The 20,990-nt window shown below is 39.5% G+C and overlaps 4 protein-coding genes across 10 annotated transcripts in view; 3 read left to right on the top strand and 1 right to left on the bottom strand.

Annotated features, from left to right (window-relative positions):
* The window catches only part of LOC105392105 (autophagy-related protein 101), a 52,484-nt gene extending 43,338 nt beyond the window's left edge, over positions 1-9,146 (top strand). The window contains exons 8-10 of one of the 2 annotated variants that reach the window (XM_048622824.1): positions 7,879-7,967; positions 8,545-8,740; positions 8,866-9,146. In XM_048622824.1, the coding sequence (XP_048478781.1) occupies positions 7,879-7,967; positions 8,545-8,740; positions 8,866-8,976 (396 nt within the window). In that variant the 3' untranslated portion in view covers positions 8,977-9,146. Of the gene's footprint in view, positions 1-7,878; positions 7,968-8,541; positions 8,741-8,865 lie in introns of both variants that reach the window. The other variant, XM_048622823.1, reaches the window with a different exon arrangement.
* A 115-nt stretch (positions 9,147-9,261) lies between these two features.
* Positions 9,262-10,502, top strand: LOC105392094 (cytochrome c oxidase subunit 6A1, mitochondrial). Its single transcript, XM_011563687.3, has 3 exons — positions 9,262-9,426; positions 9,745-9,896; positions 10,320-10,502. The coding sequence occupies exons 1-3, from the start codon at positions 9,336-9,338 to the stop codon at positions 10,404-10,406; spliced, it is 330 nt and encodes a 109-aa protein (XP_011561989.2). The 5' UTR covers positions 9,262-9,335; the 3' UTR covers positions 10,407-10,502.
* A 479-nt stretch (positions 10,503-10,981) lies between these two features.
* Positions 10,982-18,582, top strand: LOC105392106 (sec1 family domain-containing protein 2). 4 transcript variants are annotated; one of them, XM_048622334.1, is made up of 13 exons: positions 10,982-11,240; positions 11,520-11,771; positions 11,862-12,022; positions 12,451-12,595; positions 13,009-13,181; positions 13,637-13,863; positions 14,184-14,302; positions 14,599-14,649; positions 15,190-15,255; positions 15,723-15,824; positions 16,444-16,559; positions 16,867-17,028; positions 17,462-18,582. In XM_048622334.1, exons 1-13 carry the CDS (start codon positions 11,064-11,066, stop codon positions 17,661-17,663), a joined length of 1,953 nt encoding a protein of 650 aa, XP_048478291.1. In that variant the 5' UTR covers positions 10,982-11,063; the 3' UTR covers positions 17,664-18,582. The 4 variants fall into 4 exon arrangements, with proteins under 4 accessions (XP_048478291.1, XP_048478289.1, XP_048478290.1 ...); XM_048622332.1 differs by lacking the exon at positions 15,723-15,824 and having other exon boundaries at positions 15,190-15,357; XM_048622333.1 differs by lacking the exon at positions 14,599-14,649 and having other exon boundaries at positions 14,184-14,353.
* Positions 18,145-20,990, bottom strand: part of LOC105392097 (glutathione hydrolase 1 proenzyme) — a 30,180-nt gene continuing 27,334 nt past the window's right edge. For all 3 annotated transcript variants that reach the window (XM_038114879.2, XM_038114878.2, XM_038114877.2), the window contains 2 exons: positions 20,872-20,985; positions 18,145-19,368 (listed from right to left, as the gene is read on the bottom strand). In XM_038114879.2, the coding sequence (XP_037970807.2) occupies positions 19,219-19,368; positions 20,872-20,985 (264 nt within the window). In that variant the 3' untranslated portion in view covers positions 18,145-19,218. The remainder of the gene's footprint in view (positions 19,369-20,871; positions 20,986-20,990) is intronic.

The raw sequence follows: 20,990 nt of genomic DNA, 5'->3' as shown, positions 1-20,990 counted from the left end.
ACTTAAATTCAAGTTCAACACTAGCCATATTAAAGTATAATAGGTACTTACTTGCTTAGAGTCTCATTTTAGATTGGAACGTCACTCTACCTCTGTGATCTAGAATTGGTTTATTTTTGTTATCTTAGGTGATACAGTAGAGCCTTCACGAGAGTGCGCCACGCCCGCCGTCATAGTATCAATACAAGAACTTAAGAGTAGAGTATAGCACTTGCTCGTCCATACAAAAAGAGAAAACGTTTTACTACCCCTAAAAATTATCCAATCTCCATGATTTTTTAATATCTTATTGACACAAGGAATAACTAGGTTTATAGGTTTTCCTTTTTTCAAAATTTTCTATAGATTCAAACTTATAGGCACCTGAAATAAAGTTTTTTTTGTGATTGCGACTTTGTTGAATTAAGCCGTTTGTGGATCAATAACAACGTATTTTTTTTTAAAAAGCGAAACCTATAAACCTAGAATATATTAAGCTGAAGCGATTGACACTAAAATCAAAGAGATTGGTTGATATTTAGTTAGTGTAAAACGTTTTCTCCCAAAACCAGAATTTCATCAAGAAAAGTACCTATTGTCAGTCCCGAGCTGCAGTGCTCTCTATCGCACGATTGAGGGTCGGGGGGGGAAGCAAAGCACACGTACGATAGGGATGTCCATAGTGAAGTCGATAGTAGAGATGGGATCACGCCTGCGTTATCGATATCTATAGATATACAGGATGTCCCATGTTATATTGCACATCCGAATCATAGTGACACAACTCGTCATTCTAAACATCTTTTGTTTTAAGACTTTGATTGTTTGCGAATTTTATTTTTGCTAATTCATATAAACTTTGTTGGCTTGTTGGGAAGCAGCATTTAGGCCACTTAGCATCCAGCTGAGTTCCTGCAGAGATTCTGCCATAATAACGATGTCGTCCGCGAAGCGGAGGTGTGACATGTACTCGCCATTTATACATATGCCATGTCCTTTCCAGTCCAACGTCTTAAAGACATCTTCCAATGCATTGGTGAACAGTTTCGGAGATATCACATCCCCCTGTCTCACTCCACGTTGCAGTTGGATAGGTCTTGTCTTGTGGTCCTGTACTTGGATAGTCATAGTAGCGGCATTGTACAGACATCTCAACACCTCGATATAGCGCCAATCGATTTGGCATCTCTGCAAGGATTCCAAAACTGCCCAGGTCTCGATGGAGTCGAAGGCTATTTCATAGTCCACAAAGGCTAGACACAGAGGCTGATTATACTCTTCGGTCTTCTGTATAATCTGCCTTACTGTGTGGATGTGGTCTATTGTACTAAAGCCTTTTCGAAACTCAGCCTGCTCTGGGGGCTGAAACTCGTCTAACTTTTGGGCAAGACGGTTTGTGATAACCCTTGAGAACAGCTTGTATACATGGCTTAAAAGCGAGATCGGTCTATAGTTCTTCAGAAGGGTTTTGTCACCCTTCTTAAAGAACAATACCACGACGCTCTCAGACCATGCCTCCGGTGTAATGCCATTGTGAAGAACCGAATTGAAGAGCCTCTGGAGCTGTTCGAGGATTGCAATACCTCCAGCTTTCAGAAGCTCTGTACCTCTGTAGTAATTCCGTCTTCACCCGGAGCCTTGTTGTTTTTAAGCTGCTCAAGGGCTATCCTAATCTCGCCTATGTCGACGTCAGGGATGTCGTCAGTGTAGTGGCGTATTAGTGGCGCTCTGGAATCGGTGAGCTGAGCCACAGACTTCTGCGCGTGTGAAGCATAAAGTTGTCCGTAAAAACCTTCGATTTCGGCAAGAACCTCCGGCTTAGAGGCAACGATATTACCATCTGCAGACCTCAATTTCGTCAAGTGGCCTCTCCCAAGTTGCTGAACGAAGACTTTTGACCCCCGATTTTGCTCAATTGCTGCTTCTATGGCGCGTGTGTTGGAGCGACGGAGATCTCTTCGAATCAGCTTCTTTATACGCTTGTTGAGTACCCGTAGTTCTGACGAAGTGTCACCTGCCGACAGAAATTCGCATCTCTGCCTCATAAGCTCGAGTGTCTCGCTTGAAAGTTTAGACTCCTTGCTTTTGCTTCTCATGCTAAAAGAAATAAATACTAATACAACTCAACATCTATAAACAGCCCCGAAACTTTGTTAGTAGGTACTTATAAACTTATATTTTTACAAAACTATCATAATGTTTTTTAGATTCACTGCATATATAGATCTAAATAACCTTACATACAAAATGATAGTCCAAGTACCGGCAAAAGGTCTATTTTCCAATCATCAAAAATCCATTTTATGTACTTACCTACTAACTCGTTACTAGGCTGGTAATTACCTACATAATAAAATACTTACTCACATGAAATGATCACTAATTTAATTACTTATAGGTACTTCTTTCTATTTATCTTCAATAATTTCAAGTTTCGCTCACAATGTCACAAGTCACAACTCACAATCACAACACAGAAATAATAATATGAAGGTAAGACGAAGACACTCCGTGTTTGGTCGCAATTTCTCGCCAACCGGCGCGGGGCGGCGCGGTGGCGGCGGTGGCGGCGCGGCAGCGTCCATCGATGTGTGCGTGACGCTACTTGCATGTGTGTGTGCGGTGCCCGGCGCGAGCGAGTGCACGAGCGACAGCAATACTTTTCCTAAATACCTATTTCGCTAGGATCGCGAAGCTATACTCTCCTCTTAAGTCATCTAGTATGTATTTATCGAGATGGTACCTGTACTTATATTAATAAAAAAATCATTTAAGTAAGTTGTATAAGTACATAGGTATACTTAGGCTGGTACTAGTTGTTATTCTGCGACTTAGGTAAGTACCTTATGTGTGTGTCAGTACTTATTACTACTTATACATTGTGTCCCATAAGCCCATAAGTTAACGTAATGTGGTCGTCAAACTAAACAACTTGAAAATAATCATAAAAAAATTATGCTATTCGCAAAAAAAACTATACTTACCTACTAAAAGTAACACACAGTCAAACAACCAGCAAAATTTGCAAAGAGAAGCCAAACAAATATTCTCGTAGGTATTTAGATATTTTTCCAAGAGCTTAGAATTATTATTATTTGTATCAAAGTATCAAACCTCCTAACGGGATGTTACCATTTACAAGGGACCCTGTACTTTACCAAATTGTAAATATCTACAAAACTTTTCGCGTTGGTAGTGTGATGTTAAAATAAAATAGGTCTAACATAATGTTAACTGACTATACATATACATAAGAAATATATAAGTACTGATTTTTTATGATAAGTCATGTGGTGTTGGTTGACAGGCAGGAGTATGGCTTGTTTTAGTTATATCCAGTTATACCTATTATACTTCACGTAAAAATAAGCTATCGATACGTATCGTTACAGTACTTACTACGACGACGATGCCATATACATATATATATATATATATATATATATATATATATATATATATAACGATACGTATCGATAGCTTATTTTTACGTGAAGTATAATATACCTATATAATATATTTATATATATATGTATATATAACATAACATGCCATAATAATTATTAACACTACGGTTTGAGCCTTAATTTTAACCAATAGTTGAAGTTATTAGTATATAGGTGTCTTATGTGGGAATGTAAGCATACACTATATAGAATGGCTTTGTTTAAAAAAAGTTGCAGCATTACAATTACATACAGTGTCATTGTTGTGGTGATGACTGATTGATGAATTTTATTGATGATCGCCACTGTTTTTTTCACCAACGTATAAGTTATTGATTGGTACTTTTTGGCAGATGGTGCAGTATGAGTACTTACTTATATTTAATAAGTACATTGTAACATTTCGAATTATAACTATGGTATTATAGGCTTTTGAATTGTAAATTAGTAGGTAAGTACCTACTTACATACTTTTTCCTTTCTTATCTACCGTCCACTGCACTATTTAGATGGAGACTTATAAAATTTCCTTCTGTATTATTTTATCCAAAAAGTAAATAAAAATATGATAAACGGACACCCTGTTACAACTGGTTATATGAGTTACGATTATAAGTACATTTTAATTACTTTTTGATAATTTAATGGCTTTAAAGGTATAATGCTTTTAGGTATAGTTAATAGTAGGTAGCATATCGTAGCAATAATAAAGGCTTGACCTAGTTTTCAAGTGACTTCATCATCTTCAGTAAAATTGAATGTAAGTACTTATTTCAGATTATAAAAGATATCATAAATTAAATTTAAATAAACTTGAGTTTTAAAGTTATCTATTAGATTAGATCAGATGCGACCGAGTACATTAGTACAAGGCGTGAGTGCGTGTTTTTTTTCTATTAGATCAGAATTAGAGCTTCCGGACCATAAGTATTATTATGAGTTTATTTGTGAGACGCGGAAAGCAAGAGGCCTAGCTGTAGGTACTAAATAAAAAAAAACTAATTTGGCATTTACCTATCTCAGCTGTAAGTACCTAGTTACCTGGGCTTTTAGGAAGAACATTTGCCAATCGCTGTCGGCTGGTATCGGCTCACCGAGGACGTCTAGGTCTATAGACGTTTAGGTCTACAGCCTACCCTAAAGTAACCTGACCCCTGTCCGATAGCATTGTCATTCTGAGAGGGACGCTCCTTTGCCCCAAACCGTTTCCGTAGATAGTCGTCTATTTTATAGACACGAAATCGTATTTCAACAAAGAAAGTACTTAAGTAAGTTAACTATTAATTTTTGGGGTCAATCTTGAAAATACATTTATTTTTAAATTAATCTCGCGATAGACGTTGACACATGACAAATATCACCGAGCGTATAGAACAGGTAAGCAAGTAACAGGGTATTCCACTGTACCGTTAAGTTTAGGCGATCGATGTCATCAAGATAGTACAGAATCCGCTTGTCGACACTAATGACCCTGCTTAATTTGGTGCTAGGGGCTTCTGTATTAGAATTGGGAACTAGTTGTTGTCTGCTGCGAGCTGCACTGTCGCTTTCGTGGGAATTCCGAGATAGGACGAAGTCTGGGTCCTAGTCTAGTAATGTAGAGTAAAATAATATTAGGTCCTTACATATGAAATTGGCGTTTTGTCGTACTGGCCACTTTAATCTCAAATATTACCTTTATGGTTAGGAATTCCAAATTCAAATTCATACAGCTATTTACTCATGCATTTGTGTTTCAAACCCCCTAATTCATTTGTTTTTTCTTCTTTTGTTTTTTTCTTTGTGTCACTCTGTTTACAAAATGGAAAACTTGAAATATCGCGTTATTTACGAGTATGAGTTCCACCGTGGCACCAGTGCTGCAGAAACGGCTCGAAGGATTAATGATGTGTATGGTGACGGTGTCGCAAAAGAAAACACAGTGCGTTTTTGGTTCCAACGTTTTCGTTCTGGAAATTTCGACCTGCAGAACAAGCCTCGTGGACGGCCGGAGACCAAAGTTGATAATGAAGAATTGGCTATTGTGGAAGCGGATCCATCGCAAACCACGTCCGAGTTAGCTGCAGGCTCCGGTGTTAGTGATAAAACTATTCTAATCCACTTGAAGCAAATTGGGAAGGTGAAAAAGCTTGAAAGGTGGGTACCTCATGAATTGAGTGAAGCAAACCGACAAACGCGCGTCGACTGCTGCGTTACGTTACTCAACCGGCACAATAGTGAAGGAATTTTAAATCGAATCATTACCTGTGATGAAAAGTGGATCCTCTACGATAATCGGAAGCGCTCATCGCAATGGCTGAACCCTAGCGAACCAGCCAAATCCTGCCCTAAGCGAAAATTGACTAAAAAAAAGTTGCTTGTAAGTGTTTGGTGGACTAGTGCCGGTGTCGTTCACTACAGCTTTCTTAAATCTGGCCAGACGATTACGGCAGATATCTATTGTCAGCAACTGCAAACCATGATGGAAAAGCTAGCTGCTAAACAACCGAGGCTGGTCAATCGCTCTAGGCCACTGCTGCTTCAGGACAACGCTAAACCACACACTGCACAACAGACGGCTACCAAATTAGAGGAGCTTCAATTAGAATGTCTTAGACATCCACCGTACTCTCCGGACCTTGCTCCAACAGATAACCATTTTTTTCGCAATTTGGATAACTACTTGCAAGGAAAAAAATTCAACTCCGATGGGGCAGTCCAAACCGCCTCCAAAGATTTTATTGATTCCCGCCCGAATGGTTTTTTTAGTAAGGGGATCAATGAACTACCTATGAGATGGCAAAAGTGCATACATAGCAATGGTACATACTTTGATTAATTTAATATATTTCATTTAAAAAAAAAAACGACTTTATGTTCCTCCTATAGAAAACGCCAATTTCATATGTAAGGACCTAATATAATGTATAACTATATCTAAGGGCCAGTTTTTTTATCCGTAGTTAACTCAGCCATGGTCAAAAGTCGCAACGATTACTTAAAAACCAACAATTCGTATGCAGCTTGACAGGTGACTTGGTTAAAGTTGATCACAGATAAAAAATCGGCCCTACATAGGTGTTTAGGAAAGTATTTAGGTAAGTACTAGTACAATTTCACAGGCAAGTTCTTTAGTGCCTTACCCGGTTTACGGTATGGTCTACCGTCGCGTCGTTGGTATTTCGGTTATGAATATGAAGTGAAATAAGATCAAGCCTACTTACAAACTTTCTATTTATTATAATTAACTTACCTAGAATAATAGCTTCGCCAATGAGGTCCTTAACTTATGCTGTGGGTCTCGTCTCGATGAGGTTCTTCTACTGAAATAGATCATCATTAATCTTCGTCTTCCCGCTCGCTTCATGTGCTTCTGGTGCAGGCAACTAACTTCATAGGTGGTAGAGAGAGATACATTATGATAGGTACTTTTACCAATTCGTTACTTTAGATAAGTGCACGCATGCGTAAGAAAATTTACCAACACTACACTTTTATTAACAACATTTTACAGTAAGTGAGTATTTACAGTTGTATATCTTGTATGCAGTATTTAGATACTTAAGTACGGAATACTATTTAAATATATATACTATTTGGTAAAAGCTGACCCTCAATAAGGAAAAGACTAGGGAGAACAAGAAGACTATTTGCTAAAATCATTTTAGTTGGTCACGTGACTACTTATGGTTACCAACCAAATTTGTTCAAAATTAACTCCTCCGTTACCCCTTTGTGCTTGCTGTAACACTTTTGCGACATCCTGTATACCGTCTATCGCCTTAACTACTCATACAATTAACTTATCGCTTAGAAAACAAAGTAAACTGCGGCGGGACCCCGCGTAAATTCCTCGCCAGTCGCCATTATGCCATCAACGGGTCTATTTTTAGCGTCGACGGGAGCGATCGCCATTGGCTTTTTTTAAATTGATGATACAGGTTATATTGCTATCCCTGGTACCTGGGGATTAAGGACGAATTAATGATGCCGTGAACCTCAGGCCACTCACACTCCAGTCAGTGCGTTGATCTTTGAAAGGCCCTTACACTTTCTTGACGCATGTGCGGCCGGTGGTCAGTTAGGTAAATCAAAATAAGAAAGCAAAAGGTACCGTACGTTTTGCAGTAAAAATTAACATGGCATTGACATTAGAGTTATGTCTACCTACCTATAATACATAGGTAGATACAGATAGTATGACGCCGACAGGGGGGTACTTATCCGAAAACATAGGAACAGCTTACTTTTGAAAAAAAAAGCCTCTTCATAGTACAAATTCTGTACAGTAGTTTCTAAAGCACCTACCTGTTTACGAATTGCCAAAAGATCTAAAACACATTTGGTAAGTTAACTTAAGTAAGTATACCTACTTAAGTTGTTCTGTTAGAATGTCCTGAGTCGGCTTAGGTATTTTTAACACTTTTGCAGAATTATTTTCCTGTATAACCTAAATGAAACTTTTAATTTCCAGTATCCAAGTCCAGCGGTGGCGGCGTCGTCTGCAGACCAGGCGGAGGCGACTGATGGAGAAATAGATGCCGATACCGGACAATCCAATGGGTATGTTTCAAAAGAAGATTATCTAAAGATAGATCTCTGAGTATTAGATATTTCTTAATTTATAACTTAACACCCTTATTCATGGGGGTAATTCTTTATTATCAACTACCTACATAGCACAAAATTAAGATTTCTGTGTTGTATCAGTAGGTACCTAACTAGTCTAACTACCTACTTACCTAATCAGTAAATCTATTAATTACTCAGTACGTACCTACCTAAGACCTAAGTACCTACCTACTTACCTATTAAATTAGGAGGTCCGAATTATCGGCATCATCACAAGTATCATAACCCATCATGTCCCCACTGCTGGGGCACGAGTCTCCTTCCAATGAAGGAAAGGAAGTTTAGGCCTAGTCCATCACCGCGCAGTACAGATTGGCGGACCCCAACCAAAGCAAGCTTATGCTGAGAAAGTGGTCGAGCAAGAGATCGAAATAAAACCTAATGAATCCTAGGTACCTACGATACCATAGTTAGTTAACTCATAAAGAAAATAAATAAATCAAATTGAATGTAACATTGTAACTTTTCATTTTAAATTTTCGCGCTGTAATAATATTTTTTTCAGGAGCACAGGCCAGCGGTCTTCTTGCGAACAGCCAGCAGGCAGACTCCCAGACAGTGTTGCCAGCCTATCGAAAGGTGCTCGAGCACTTCTTATGAGGCTGTGCGACCGTGACCCTCGTCAGCGCATGCGCAGCCTGAGGCAGCTGCAACAGTCTGCCTTCTACATGGGATACAACTTTGACCACATCAAGAATAGGAAGGTATAACGTTGTTTTCAGTTCATGCAATGTTATTCTTTTCCGATTATACCTATAGGCTGAGCATCGGACTTTATTCAACTAGTTATTATGGTTATAAAAGACTAGTGGATTTTTTTCTGTTTCAGGTATCTCCTAAGTCCATTTTAGAGAAGTATTTCCCGGATGGACCTGTAATAATTTCTGAACCAAGATCAAGAGAAGACTTTACATCGTTTGATCAACCTTGTGTATTTTGAATGTAGTTAAGTAACTACTACGTTAGTATCATTGCATTGTAAAAAAATATAGCAATCTAATGTAACTTTTAACCATGTGCCATTTTCATTATAATTAGAGCAAAGTGAATAAGCTAGGTGATAAATGTGTGTTGATTTTCCCATTCAATAAAAATAAAGATAAAACTTGATGATTTTTTTCATTTTCCTGAAATGCAATGCATAGTTGGATAAAAAATTAAAATCAAGAAATCTCTTGCCTGAGAAAAAAATAATACCACAGACAAAATAATTGGTTGTCAGTGTCAGATAACTTTGACAAGTGACATTTGATAAATTTTTCAAGTGTTGTACGAATTTGTGTAATTATCTTGGCTAAAATGGCTGCAATTCTTCAGAAAGCAGCTTTGCAATACCTGCGGGCTTCTGCCCGTTCCTCTTCTCACGCTGCCACCGCTGGAGGACACGGAGGTAAGAGAAAAAATACATGTTTTGGTGTTTCAATATTATGTAACCATTGTAAGCAACTCTAACCAAAGTTCTACTGTCTGCTGTTATCAATTCAACACCAGTGCTGGTTTTATGAAAACAAGACTGCTTTTGTTACTGAAGTTTTTGTATTTAAACAAGTATCTATGCAATAAACTGATTAGGTTATGTCCTATAAAAATCTCATTAATCCTAACCTATCATAGATGGATAAATCTATTATCTATCAGTTCTCTTCAAGTCATAAACCACCAATTTACTAAATTGTTGATAACTAATCACTCAATGGCCATGTTCCAGGTGGCCACAAGCTGTGGAAGAAGCTGTCGTTCTTCGTGGCATTCCCCGCAGTGGGTCTGGGCATGGTGAACGCATACCTGGCCCACCAGGAGCACGCGCACCACGAGAGGCCCCCGTTCGTGCCCTACGAGTACCTGCGCGTCCGCACAAAGGTACAGCTATTATATTTCATGATAGAAATCAGCTGGTAAGTTAATTTCTGCTTTGGAATTATGGAGCATTTACATTGGTGGCCAATGCTGCACGATTATTAAGAAATGTTGAAAATATAGACCAAATGGCATATCAATTAGGTTACAAATGAATAAAAAAACAATTAGGGTACACAACCTTTGTGGTGGATTTGGCATTTACTGCCAGAGCTGAAGGGTCCATACAACACAATTCCCATCAGCCTCCCTTTTTACTGACTGATTCCATATTTTATATGCACCTCACAATACTTAATTAAAGATAAGTAGCTATATTCTTTTCACAATGGCTTCACCTAGAAAAATGTATCCTTTGCTGATAAACTTTTGTAAAACGATTAATACATCAATCACCCAATTTACATTGTATTTTTTACTCCACAGCGTTTCCCGTGGGGTGACGGCCAGAAATCCCTGTTCCACAACCCCCACGTCAACCCCCTCCCCAACGGCTACGAAGATGAGCACTAAACACCATCATGTCTGTAAATTAGTAAGATCGTGGAAAGCATTAGATAACAATGTGTATTGTAATATTAATAAGTTAATAAACTGATGGAAACATCATTTTTGGTTTAATTTGCCCATCTACTGTTTGAAGTGGATTGTCATAATGTAATTGTTCAATGAAACAATTTCTAAAGTGGAGATGACAAATACGAGCCATGACCTCTTCATGCCCGTAGGATTCACTCTATAATATATATTATAATAGTGATTAAATCAAATACTTTTGGTTGCAGAAGCTCTGAGGAATGTTGCTATTCCACTGCAGAAGAACAAGACATCGTTGGGGTTAGATAATAGTACCGCTACTCGGCAATAGATGGTGGGCGTGAACCAAACGGAGTTCCTCAGAATAATACATTATGTTATGGAGTGTTTACACACACTTCACAACTATGTAAAGTGACAGCTGTCAATGAATGATTTCATTCGGTCATTTTCTGTCACTGTCAGTGTCAGTTACCGTATGTTCGAGGTGGCAGATTGTTTGTTTTGATTTCAAGTTTCTGAAAAATATTTTATGAATTAAATTCCTCATGGATTGCATTTAGAAGAAATCTAACGATTAACTGATTCATAAGTTCAGCTTGCTAATCAGTGCGATCACCGTCTGTATTAAACATGTCGCTATCTGTGAAAGAATTCAGTAAAGCAGCTTGGGTAGAGATTTACAACCGGATTATTGGTGCTGTGGTATTCCTGGACGATCCCAGTGCTGAATGCCTGCACTGGGACGGTGGCCTCTTCAACCTACTCTCTGGAGGAGCTGTTGCTGTAAAGTCATTATCACCATTTGAGGTAAAACAATTTATACTACTAGCTCCCCAGAGTTCATGTACTAGCAACATACTTAATACATAAACTCAGAGATGTAACCCCAAAGTACTAAAACTAGGAAGAGGACTTGTTTTCCTACATTCCTAAATGTTGTTATGGGTGAGGCAGCATGGAAATAAAGACTTTCCATACTTATTTTCCCTCTTACTATCTTAACATAATTATTACTGCAACTTAAGCATATGCATCCATCTCCACTACTTAAAATTTGTATTTTTTAATGATCAATATCCTTCACAGTATTGCAAATCAGAGCACAAGAAGGCTCTGTTCATAACTCAAGCTACGGCCACCCAGCTGAGTACAATCAAGGAGATTATACAAAACAGTGACTTCACTCACTGCCTCCTAGCCTCTACAGTTAGTCTAGATGTGGTATATTTGGAGCTAAATAAAGACAAAGATGTTAGTGATATAATCTCAGCTGGTAAAGCTCCAATGGAATGTGCTAAGATGTTGGAAAGTATGTTGCTTCAATGGATTAATAAAGTTGTAAGTATGTTGTAAAATTAAATAATAATTATTGAATTAATGGATCAGTATGTTAATTATAACTAAACATATTATAATTATTATTTTCAGCAATCAGCAGTAGAAGTAATCCATGTCCCAATATCCACCATAAGTCTGACAAGCAATGTGTTTGTGATGCCTCCGTACAGTCCTGTGTACCCACTGTATGAAGGCAAGCTGATACCGACTACACCTTCTGTGGACCTCTACACCTTGTCTGAGAGTGAAAGGTTTGTTTTTTACAAAAATAGTACTCTTATGCTAGCTCGCTTCTCCTTATGTATAATGTTTTCCTATGGGATCCCGGGTCTCACCTACCTACATGACAAATTTCATAAAAAAATATTTAGCCATTTTCTCAGCCATCCTTCCATTAGTACTCCAAACTGCAGTTGTTTATAATATTAGTAGGTTAAAAATGAAACTTCACCTGATAAGACACCATAGATTTTTAGCAACCCTTTATCTGCCTAAAGGTGGATCCACTCAAGACAACAATGTATAATTATAGTTTCCTATTCTTGCATACATCTAGTTTTTATCTGATTCGGCCCGTGCCCCAACAGTGGGGACGTGATGGGTCGTGATGATGTGATGTTATCTGATTTCCCCCACACGGAAAATTACTTACCAGCTATCGTTTCATCATTGGTTTCAGATCTCAAGTGCGTCGACTGGTGAGCTCTCTGAACAGCATGCTTGAGGGTATGAACCTGAAGGAGGAGGTGTACTACATGGGCACCCACAGCTCCATCCTGGCAGGAGTGCTGGAGAACTCGCCTGTCTGCCTTGCTAGGAGGAAGGTTGGTTATGTGAATGTGTGTTTAGTGTATTGCCCAAAAGTTCTATGAGTTTGACGTTAAATTAAAGATTTGAAGCGGAAGCGGACATGTTAGGGGAGAGTTTAAATGGAGATATATTATTGGGTTATGAGGTTAATCTCTGAACCTCCGGAATTGAGCCCCTGTAGTAACTTTTTCATATTGCCATCAGTTTTTATTATGCCTGCATGCTGAAGCGGTATATTTTCCAAATCTAATCTGAGCTCATTAATATATTCTACTAATTTTATTGTAAACAAGCCTAGTATTTATAGTTTCATTGCCTCTGCAGCACAATGTGATATATTTTTTAACAAACTATCTTTGCCATATCTTACTACACAAGCAATTCTTATATTTTGCTTTTGTATTAACCCACATCCCCTCTATTCCAGCTATGCTCGTCACCAGCATCTCTCCTCCTCATAGACCGCACTCTGGATCTCTGCGGCTGCGCGAGCCCCGCGCCCGAGTGTCTGCTGGACAAGGTGCTGGGCGTGCTGCCACGCCTGCCCGGGCACAGCACCGACGTGACCGTGGACATGACGCCGCTGTGCGAGGCCAGTGTGTGAGTGCCTTTATAATTTTGGTACCTGACCCCTCTTAGAAGCATTGCTACTATGAGAGGGAGGTCAGGTTTCTCTGCCCCTGACCGTACCTACCGCGCGCGTGCTCATACGCTTTTAATACTAAAAACACGCGGGCCAGTTCGCACAACACGTGGGTTGGGTCTCCTTCGTGGTAGCACAGGGATTTTTTTGCCGTTGCGACCTACGTATCCACAGTATACAGATATACAGAGTCGCCTCGTCAGTTCGTTCGTTGGCATCGGCAGGCATGAAGCGGTATTTTAGTTACTACGAACACATAACCATTTATAAAATCCAGATGCCTGCCGATGCCAATAGTGGGTGCCGCCGGCTCTTAGGGAGTATGCCCACACACACATATGTACACACACAGACAATGCCTGTCGACACAGTCGGTACCGGAGATCAACCTAAATGATTCAATTATTTCCAGTACATCAGTAACAGATGACCTGCAGCTCAGCCCGGGGTGCCTCTACCACGCCAACGACAAGTACTGCGTGCAGACCTTCGAGCAGATGATCAACAAGACGCAGAAAGAGGTCATGTTTGACCTCTACAACAAGCTGTCCAAGATCGACGTGCAGCGGTCGCCGGGACCGAAGACTCTGCTGAAAGTCACGCCACAGAGTATGGAGAAGATTATTAACGCTACCAAAGGTATGGAATGTTTAGTAAAGTAACTAGTGTAGAGTGCACGAAAAATGTAGAATTCATTGATTCAATGTAATTCATTGTTCGGTTATCTATTTATGTTTGTCGCACTCTTTTATACCAATATGTCGCACTCTTTTATACCAATATGTAAAATGAGTAGTAGCAGCGAATTTGGAACAGTAACTTTAAAATATTTGCAGTATTATATTTTATTTGTAGCCATCCCGATCTTCATTTTTGTCCATATTTTTTTATTTAAAAGTAAACAAAGGACCTTTACCACAAACTCTTACATTTATATCTCAATGTTACCCCTTCGGCAGGAAATTACGACATCATAGAGCAGCACCTGGGCCTCCTACAACAGGCTCTAGCCGTGGCGGGGACGCTCAGGGCGCCACAGCACGCGCAGCTCGAGCTGGCGGCCTCGCTGCAGCGGCAGGTCGCGCAGAACATCGCCGCCAGTCGCGAGGCCACTAGTGTGGGCAGGCAGGTCTGTCGCTGTAGAGATGGGGTTCGAATACTGGCTGGGATTAACTAGCAATGAGTTTTTGTGTAGAGAGATGTGGGTTCGAATACCGGTAGGGATTAACTGGCAATGTGTTTTTAGGGATTTATGTACAACTAGCGGTTCCGCTAGCTTCGCTCTAAAAGCATTTCCCGCATTATGTATGATAATTATTAATATCAATAAAGAATAACTACCAGCTCGAGCTGGCGGCCACGCTGCGGCGGCAGGTCACGCAGAACATCGCCGCCAGTCGCGAGGCCACTAGTGTGGGCAGGCAGGTCTGTCGCTGTGTAGAGACGCCGGTTGTAATGCCGGCAGGGATATAACACACACACACACACTCACGCCTTGTACTAATGTACTCCCTTGCGGGGTAGGCAGAGGTGCATTGCTGCACCCACTTTTCGCCAGAGTGTTATGTTAGTCCCAATGTAATAGGGGGCGGGCCTATTGCCATTTTACGGGCACATCCAAGACCAGTAGTCAGGGTCACTAACCACTACGCCATTCGGTCGTTCAGCAGGGATATGTACCTAACTATAAATGGGTTTTTAGGGATTTTGGATCAATTCTTGTTCCGCGAGTTTCACTTCGCTCTAAAAGGAAAACCTTTAGTGAGAATTCCGGGATAAAATTAGTTGTAAACCACTTGTTATTATAATTTCTACAATGGCTAAATAAACTCTATAACATCTTTTGACAACGGGAAAATCTTCCGAATTGAAAAATAAATATGGCGTCACTTCCCCTATCACAGTAATGTGAACCAACCTTAGAAATGTAGTCATAAATAAACCAATCTTTCCCTTCCCCCACAGCTGAGCCTACTGATCAAGTCCCGCAAGGAGCGCGGGCTGCCCCTGGAGCGGCTGCTGGCGCTGCTGGTGAGCGTGTACTCGCTGGCCGGCGACGAGGTGCCCTTCCCCAAGCAGCATGAAGAGGCACTGGTGGAGACGCTCAGCGTGGCCATATTTGAGGACCATAAGGTGAGAAAAAAAATGGCCGAAGTAGAGTATACGGTATTATAAGCTATTCTACGTCTGTTATATTCTGTGAAATAGTGTCTAGTGACAAACACAAGAGCTGAACTAGGGTTTGTCACGGTGATGAATGGTTTAGCTGGACAGAAGGGCTAGCACAGGGAGCAATTAAAACGTGACAAAAGTTCTCCGTCGCGCTCTCTCTTGAGGTTGCGCTACTTGCGCTATGTGAGTGAGCGCGATTGAAAACCTTTTTCACGTCTTAATTGCGCCCCGTGCTAGCCCTTCAGGTTAGTCTGCGTTATTCACCGTGATGCAAGGATAAGCCGGTCGGGCTATATCATGCCCTGGAGTGGCTGCTGGCGCTGCTGGTGAGCGTGTACTCGCTGGCCGGCGACGAGGTGCCCTTCCCCAAGCAGCATGAAGAGGCACTGCTGGAGACGCTCAGTGTGGCTATATTTGAGGACCATAAAGTGAGAAACAAATTGATTAAAATTAAACGAATTATAAGTCCATTAGGGCTGCTTTTTCAATGGTCAGATAAGTGTTATCCATGAAAGTAATAATAAAAAAAAAAAAACACGCACTCACGCCTTGTACTAATGTACTCCCTTGCGGGGTAGGCAGAGGTGCATTGCTGCACCCACTTTTCGCCAGAGTGTTATGTTAGTCCCAATGTAATAGGGGGCGGGCCTATTGCCATTTTACGGGCACATCCAAGACCCGATAACAAATATCTGTATTTAAACAAATATCTGCCCCAGCCGGGAATCGAACCCGGGACCATCGGCTTAGTAGTCAGGGTCACTAACCACTACGCCATTCGGTCGTCTATAAGTAATAAGTACTTACGTAAGTATCTTTGTCCATAAACTTGCCTTTCTCATAATAATGACGATGAGTCATCCCCTTTTTACTACTTTGCGAATTGTATATGGGGTAACATCTAACATTACTGTTATTAGCTTGTTTCTTGGTGTATTTCGTCACACGTTAATAAGACTCCCTTAGCGTTGAACCTCGTGTTAAACAAGCTTTATAAGAATACAGTTACTGAGTGTGTAAATAAACAATGAATGTCTACATCCCCAGAGCGTGTTGTCGTCGGCGGAGGGTCGCGTGGTGTCGCCGGAGCAGTGCGCGGCCGTTGCCGCCGACGTCCTTAGCAAACTGAAGGACATAGCCAAAATGAGGAGGATACTGAATAGGTTAGTTGTCCCTTCTTGGCTTTACGAAGGTCAGGAAGAGTAACTGCCGTAGGTACTTAGCACGGCTTAATCAATAATAATAAGTAACATCATTATCATTACTCTACAATCATCTTCCAAGGAGCGTCACAACACTCTTTGCTCAGCTTATCTCATCCAACTCCGAACGGCTTCCTGTGTAGAGTCGTCAATTCAGCGGGATACAGGGTGTTCCAATTCGTCGTCGACGTCCTTAGTCGAAAGTGACACTTATAAAATATATAAATGACGTTTGGAAGATAAGTTATATTGTATTGTGCTATTCCAGATACAACACAGTACTAAAGCCGACGGAGACGGGCGCGGGGCACGAGTACCGCGGGGTCCTGCAGCAGCTGGTCGACGACCTGGTGGACAGCGCAAGACCAGAGTTAGTTGACCTGCGACACCGCAACCACGGGGTTAAGGATCTACTGAGGAGCGGGCTTAAGTGAGTATTCATAGGTAGTGTTAATAAATAGCCTTTGTTTTCAAGCTTCTCTTCGCGTTTAAACGTTTGGTAGCCTATAAGGTCCAAGGTCCATATCTACTTGTGTTAAAAAAAGTATATTTAATAGGCGCAGCCGTTTTTATTCTTGAAAGTCCTAACCTAACTATGACGCTATCTCGTTATTTTAACTAATGGCGTGGAAGTTCCTGTTCATGAGTTTGTTATAGTGTAACGCCTATAAACGTGTTACGGTTTTAAGAAAAACCTGATAATTATAATGCATACTTATAACTAATCATAGCTCGTATTTTAGGGGGTTTTCCAAATCGGTCTCTATTTCTAGACTACCTTATTTTCCTGTTTTTTTGTTGATAAAAGTTGACTTAATTCATGCCACTTCATAATAAACTAAACCAATCCCCCCACCCCCCAGCATCCTGACAAGCAAGAAGTCCCGCAAGCACCCGATGGACGCTCCCACGGTCATCCTCTTCATCATCGGCGGGGTCTCGCTGGACGAGTGCCGGCGCCTGCACCGCGCCGTCATCACCAGCGGCGTTGACGCCAACGTCATTATAGGGTCGACGAAGATCGTCACTTCTGTTGATGCTATGCGTGATGTGTTGAGGCTGTGATTTGTTGGTAGGTAGATGCGGATACAGTTTGGTAAAAGCTAACTTTGTTGGAAACAAGTGTCGACATAAAAAAAAAACTTTACTTAATTGGTATTGTTGCCCGATTATTATCGCCCGTGATGAGGTACGCGGTACTTCTTACTTCATTCAATTATGGCTAGCTACCAGTTAAAAAGTTCTTTCTCATCTTATACCCATAACAAAGTTAGGGTCCCATCTTATACCCATTACAAAGTTAGGGTTGTCGGACTCCAGTTCATTATTTTTACGTTTGTTGGTGATTCTGTTTGTTGCTGTAAATATAGTCATTTATGTTGAGTATATTTATTAAGTGAGTCTTATTGTTTTGATATTATAAATGATTTATATAAATGTTATTTTGTATTTATTAAGTTTGTGTAGAAATGCTTCTTTGGCTATCCTATAAGTATGTGCAGGAAGTACAGACTGTAAGTGTGATATTCAAAATAAAATAGCAAAGTTGACATGAAAAATGTTTATTTGCATGCCTTAATCAAGATTCAATGTTAAATTGCTATTTAAAATTCATTATCTCTAGTGAAATATTTGTATCATTGGATTATGGATTACATTGAGTACTAACACAGTAAAATTGTACGTTATTCGAGTAAAATACAGAGTTACAGACACATTTATTACACATCATAATAACTGGGTCGGCTTAATACTGAATTTATTCTTAAGTAACTGTTTAAAATACTTTTATATCCAAAATCTCGTTTGAGTTCGGTCAATGACCTACCTTTTTATTTTTATCGATCAGGATTATAATATTTTTTACTACAGTATTGTCACGATTTATAGAAGTTTGTAAAACACACAATCATATTGTATATTATGGAATAAATAGACCTGGCTGTTAAGTATTTACATTTTCAATCATCATTTAAATAATCAATCATAATGCATTTGCAATGTCCCCTACAAAGCTGACATCTAGAACGTATAAAATCTGCGCGGGAGTTTAGAGCAATTAATCATTATGATAGGTCTAAAAAAATATAGTAGGTAAAAAACAGTTATTTTTGTGGCTCTAATAAACAATATATGCGAGATATGCTGAGAAATTAATAATAATTTGTGTTTGACTTAGCTTTATGGCAATTTTTGAATTCTTTATAAGTATTTATGATTTTATATAAAACAATCAGCACCTTTCATGCATAACAAAAAATAAGGTTAATCTACGCCTTACCTATTCTTACCATTCAATGGGACTTATAGTTCACTTGGACTACAGATATCACTTTTCCTAGCGTCATTCAAGATCCGCAAAAGCTATAGCTGGAATGACTTTCAATAAGTATTTTAAAGTTACAGCTAAATATCAAGTTAACCATTTCAAAAGAAACACACTGGTCAATTTTTGATACAAAAAGAGACTAAAGCACTTCCATAACAATAAGGCATTTCCATTTAAAGCTTCAAACTAAACAAACCGCAACAAACAAGAGTGTAAAAGTAAAAAATAAATGCCGAGTGTGGGCATAGACTAATAATTAGTCTATGGTGCGGATGACGCTTAAATAAGGAACTAATCTAGACCGGAAACGTCGCCACCTTTCCGGAAGTCAGCGTTGGCGTAAATGGCGGTCTTGTTCCGGAAGAGAGCGCACACGATGGAGCCGCGGCCGCTGTAGCGCACCATGCCGTGGCCCTTGGCGCGGAGGCCGGACACCACGTCCTGGGGAATTTCATGTATTACTTACCATTTAATTACAGTAGATCTTAATCTAGAGCGCTAGTACGGGGCGCAAGACGCGCACATTAAGACCTGACAAAACATTTGCGCGGCCTCGAGAGCGAGCGCGACGGTGAATTTTTGTCACGTCTTGTGTCTTGTGCCCCGTGCTAGGCTACCTAGTCAGCTATGCTAATAATGCTATAAAAAAACGTGATGCGGATAGTGTGTAAAAAGTTCCTATTGTTACATTTTGCGGGTTTCTAAAAAAGTGCCTAGTATTTATAAAAAACATAAGTGTAGGTATATAGTTCGGCTTATTAATTAAACGTGCTTTGATCTTATTATTTTGTACTTTGTTAACCGACTTCAAAAAAAGGAGGAGGTTCTCAATTCGTCGGGATATTTCATTTTTTTTTATATTTTTTTTTATGTATGTTCAGCGATAACTCCGCCGTTTATGAACCGATTTTGAAAATTCTTTTTTTGTTGTATTGGGTTGAGCTTCCAGGTGGTCCCATTTTTTTTTCAGAATTTTATCTCACCCCTAAGGGTGGGTAAAGGGGTAAAAACAGGGTATGAATTTCCATTTTGGACACATATTAACCGATTCTAATGAAATTAAGAACGTAAATATAGTTCTTATAACAATAAAATATGATGGTGACCTTGAGCTGATCTGATGATGGAAACGGAAGGCAGTCAAGGGAACTCCTCAACGGTATATAGCAACTACCTCGTGTTTAGGCTTGAATGATTCGTATTGATTAGTAGGACTTTTTGGTATCATTTGCATCTTACTTTTGAAATAAAATTATTGCAAATAAACTAAAAACTATAAAATAAAATAATAATTTAAAAAAATAAGAAAACCGACTTCAAAAAAACCACTAAAATGTAAGTAATAATTTAAGGTTTACACAAATTATATGTGACAGTACAAATATACCTAAGCAGGAACTGTTCTTTTTTGAAGTTGGTGCCATATTTCTTCAGATTACTTTGTCACTGCACCAACATCAAAAAAGAACAGTTCCTGCTTAGGTATATTTGTACTGTCACATATAATTTGTGTAAACCTTAAATTATTACTTACATTTTAGTGGTTTTTTTGAAGTCGGTTTTCTTATTTTTTTAAATTATTATTTTTATTATTTTGTAATTCAAAAGGAGAGCAATCAAATAGGTAATAATACTCTAGTAGGTATTTGAATAGATATCGGGTACGTAAACTCGTTGAATAGTTTAACACCATTGACCTACTTCTCGCATCTGCTGTAGTTTCATCAAATAAAAATAAGTTTGATCAGTTGTTAGGTACAACGAGTATATAGGTATCGGCTCACCTACAGTCCTACATCTTGTAAATGTCCTAGATAATACTTTTAAATTGCGGTTGCTATTACGGTTTTGTACCATAGGCACACTTTGATCCGAATTTTTAAATTGTTTATAGAGCTGAAAATAATATTCGGTAATGGCTATTGGTCTTTCACTCTCTCTCACCTCAATAATTCCGTATTCATATTCAGCATCCATTGGCGTGATCTGGTGATGGAACCTTGGCGCATCGACCGCCTCCTTCACCGTCTGGTCGAACCACAACTTCCTTATTGTTACCTGAA

This window comes from Plutella xylostella, chromosome 8, assembly GCF_932276165.1.
Source record: "Plutella xylostella chromosome 8, ilPluXylo3.1, whole genome shotgun sequence".
In the NCBI taxonomy this organism is placed as follows: domain Eukaryota; kingdom Metazoa; phylum Arthropoda; class Insecta; order Lepidoptera; family Plutellidae; genus Plutella; species Plutella xylostella.
This window is presented reverse-complemented; position numbering and strand designations above follow the sequence as displayed.